General features: G+C 36.1%; 1 protein-coding gene across 1 annotated transcript; it reads right to left on the bottom strand.

Annotated features, from left to right (window-relative positions):
* On the bottom strand, positions 1372 to 2973 carry LOC107610392 (beta-1,6-galactosyltransferase GALT29A-like). Its single transcript, XM_016312448.2, has one exon. It carries the CDS (start codon positions 2597 to 2599, stop codon positions 1535 to 1537), a length of 1065 nt encoding a protein of 354 aa, XP_016167934.1. The 5' UTR covers positions 2600 to 2973; the 3' UTR covers positions 1372 to 1534.

The following is a 3071-nucleotide window of genomic DNA, read 5'->3' as shown; positions in this document are numbered from 1 at the left end:
TCAAAGTTTGGAATGCTCGTAGGACGCTAAGTTTTATGACTCTACAACTACAAATTGGTTTAATTTAGCACCAAAGTTGATGTCATTACTTATTTGTAGTTTAATGCAGTTGGGTAATGCAGTTGGGTATGAACCAAAATTATTGCATTAGAGAAATGGAATAACGATGCCTCTCTTTTGAAACTTCGTCCTGCATAAGCTGGAAGCTGCTACAAAATTAACTATATACTAATCCACTAGGTTCATTTTTGTTCCGGCGTAGCCCAATGAAAACTGGAGATTCATTTCACAGACTGAAGATCTCGACGGACATTCGACTCGTATGTAAAGGTGACCTGCAGGTCATCTCACATCTAGCTGAGAATCTGAATAGCTGATAGAAGTTTTTCGATAGATAGATTATCACAAAGGGACCACTCAAGTATAGAGTATATAAAGGGGGAGAAATCTACTCTTACCAAATGTACGTTACTCTTACTTTAATTAGCCGTCTTTTTATATAGACACTTTAGCATCTATCGGAATGTCCTTACAAGTGGTCCCATCCGCCGACCCACCAATAATTCAGACGAATCATCTTCTCGTAAAGCTTGCACCCAGGTCCAGATTCTCCTCCATCGAATCCGTTGCTCATGACCCATCCTCACTCCATCCGATTCATCTCCCCTACGAACAACCGAACAATTTTTAATACTTTTTTATTACATGCTAAACCCTAAATTCATTATTAATGTCAAAATTTATTTTTTTGACAAATTTTAATTTTTTTGACACATAATAATCCTAAAATATAGTCTATATTGTTGTAGTGAATTCCGCTGACTAATTTTACAAATGAAATTGAGTGTCTTATTATTCAACTAGCTTTTTTAATTTGGTAAAAGAAAAAAGTTGACTTCAATTGTGTGATTTTTTGACAAATTATTGTTTTTAGATAAAAGTAAAAATAAAAAATTACATTTATATAAACTTTTTAAGAATAACCATCTATTCTGAATAGTTACTTAACCATTTGAAGCTATTCCATCCAGTGTCACCAAATGAAATGGCAAAGCATACATGGTGTAAGAAGAAAGTGTAGGGAGCTTTCCAAAGTTTTCAACTAAATATATATGTAAATTCAATTAATTAATGGCATGCATCCTTTTACTTTGGTATATATATAGAGGGTAAAAATTATTCAAAATTACTATTTGTAAATTAAAATTAGTTTTTATATATTTATATATAAATATATATTATTTAATTTATTTTTAATATATATTTTATATTAATAAATAATTTTAATATAAAACTAATACGGTGGTTATTTAAAAAAGGAGAGAATCCAACAAGGGGAGATTAACATACAAAATCAGGTAGATAACATGCTTAATCATTAAACGGCTCAAAGGAGTGTATGAATTATCATTGATGTAAACCATATATAATTTACACTTTTTCTCTGCATTTGACAGTATAAGTACAAAAAATATGGAAAAGTATATATTTCAAGATCCTAATGAATTAATCTTCATGATGATGCTTAGCTTTGTCAATGGTACATGACAAGAGGAGGTAAGTTAGTATCATGTTGAAGAAAAGGCAAAGGCGTATAACCATGAACAAGGTCATGATAGAATTGATATTCAGCTTCATAGTCATGCAAACTCAACTCACTCTTCTGGTTAGTATGATAATGATGCTTAGCCTTAACCGATTTACCAAAGCCGAACATAGAAACCCTGTCACACACACCCAAAGCAAGCATGACAGCTTGGAATCCAGAAGAGTAATGAAACATAGCCTCATCATGAAGTGGACCCCACTCTTCTAACCCCTTCCCAGTCTCCAACACAAACCTTCTTAAAGAATAGTACTTCACAATCCTAGCGCACAAAACATCGAACCTTGGATCCGTTACAACCAATAAGCGTGAACGTGCACCCATGGACCTCTTGCATAGGGTGTAGTCCATGAAATGCGCCGGCTGGCATATGTACATAACCGTTGCCACGTCATCGTTGTATCCGTGGCACTTGCAACCAATCATTCTTGCGCAGCCATGTACGATGTTGCTGTTAACGAATGAGATGTTGGTTTTTGACCCAACGTTTTGCTCGAATCCTTGGACTCTTGCGTGGTTCAAACGAACAACAACCTCGTGGGAATCTATAAGCTTCCCGTAATGCTTCTTCAGCAAGATTCCGCTGTTTCCAACAACCGCACATGACGAGTATCTACTACCTTTGTGAGCATCGATGGGGTTTTTCACTAGTTGCGTTAACTCCGACATGATGCTTGTTGGTTCCAACTTTTTCTTCTGGAACCATTCTCGAAGGGCTTTGTGGAATTCTGGAAGCAGGTATCTTTGGTGGTGGTGGTGGTGGTGGTTTTGATCCAAGAGGTTGCGGATTTCGCGGTTCCATTGCGGTTCGGTGGGGTCGATGGCGGCGTGTTTAAGCAAGGCAGCTTCGAATGCGGGATCTTGCAGTTGGAAGCGGAGAAATAAGGTTCTGATGCGGATGGTTGTTGGAGAGTTATTGATGAGGAGTGTGGCAATGAGAAAAACCAAAAGTAGAAGCCAGAAAAGAGAACGAATATGGAAAGAGCGTTTCATTATATATTATTGTTTGTAACTAGTAATTAATTAATCGAAAGCACAATAACAAAAATAATAAGAAGAAGCTTAATTACTTGATGAAAAGAATGTATAATAATATGGTTGCACAGTGAAGATGAGCAGCATTAATATTGGAAGGGTGTTGAATGGGTTGGAGTGAAAGGTACGTAGCGAGGTTGGGTGTATGTGGGGCGAGGAGAATGCGGGGAAGCCATTATGCATCAGCCTGCAGCCTTAGCTTATAGTGTGGGTCCATTTGATTAGTCATAGTCAACCAATATTAATTTCCTACAAACTTCTCTTCTTATCCTTCTTTTATTTTTTAAGTAAATTCTCAGGATTCTAATGCAAAAACAAGAACCAAATGATTCATCAATGTATTGGTATCAAATAATACAGTCCAGCAGTCGCGGAGGCTGAAAAATTTTGTTGGAATGGCCAAAAATCTTAATAAAAAATTATATAATAA

Source organism: Arachis ipaensis, chromosome B08 (genome assembly GCF_000816755.2).
Source record: "Arachis ipaensis cultivar K30076 chromosome B08, Araip1.1, whole genome shotgun sequence".
Classification (NCBI taxonomy): Eukaryota; Viridiplantae; Streptophyta; class Magnoliopsida; order Fabales; family Fabaceae; genus Arachis; species Arachis ipaensis.
Note: the sequence above shows the minus strand (reverse complement) of the source record. Positions and strands in the feature narration are given on the sequence as shown.

Coding starts and splice junctions, on each gene's coding strand:
- LOC107610392 (XM_016312448.2), bottom strand. CDS start 2,599: ATGAAACGCTCTTTCCATATTCGTTCTCTTTTCTGGCTTCTACTTTTG.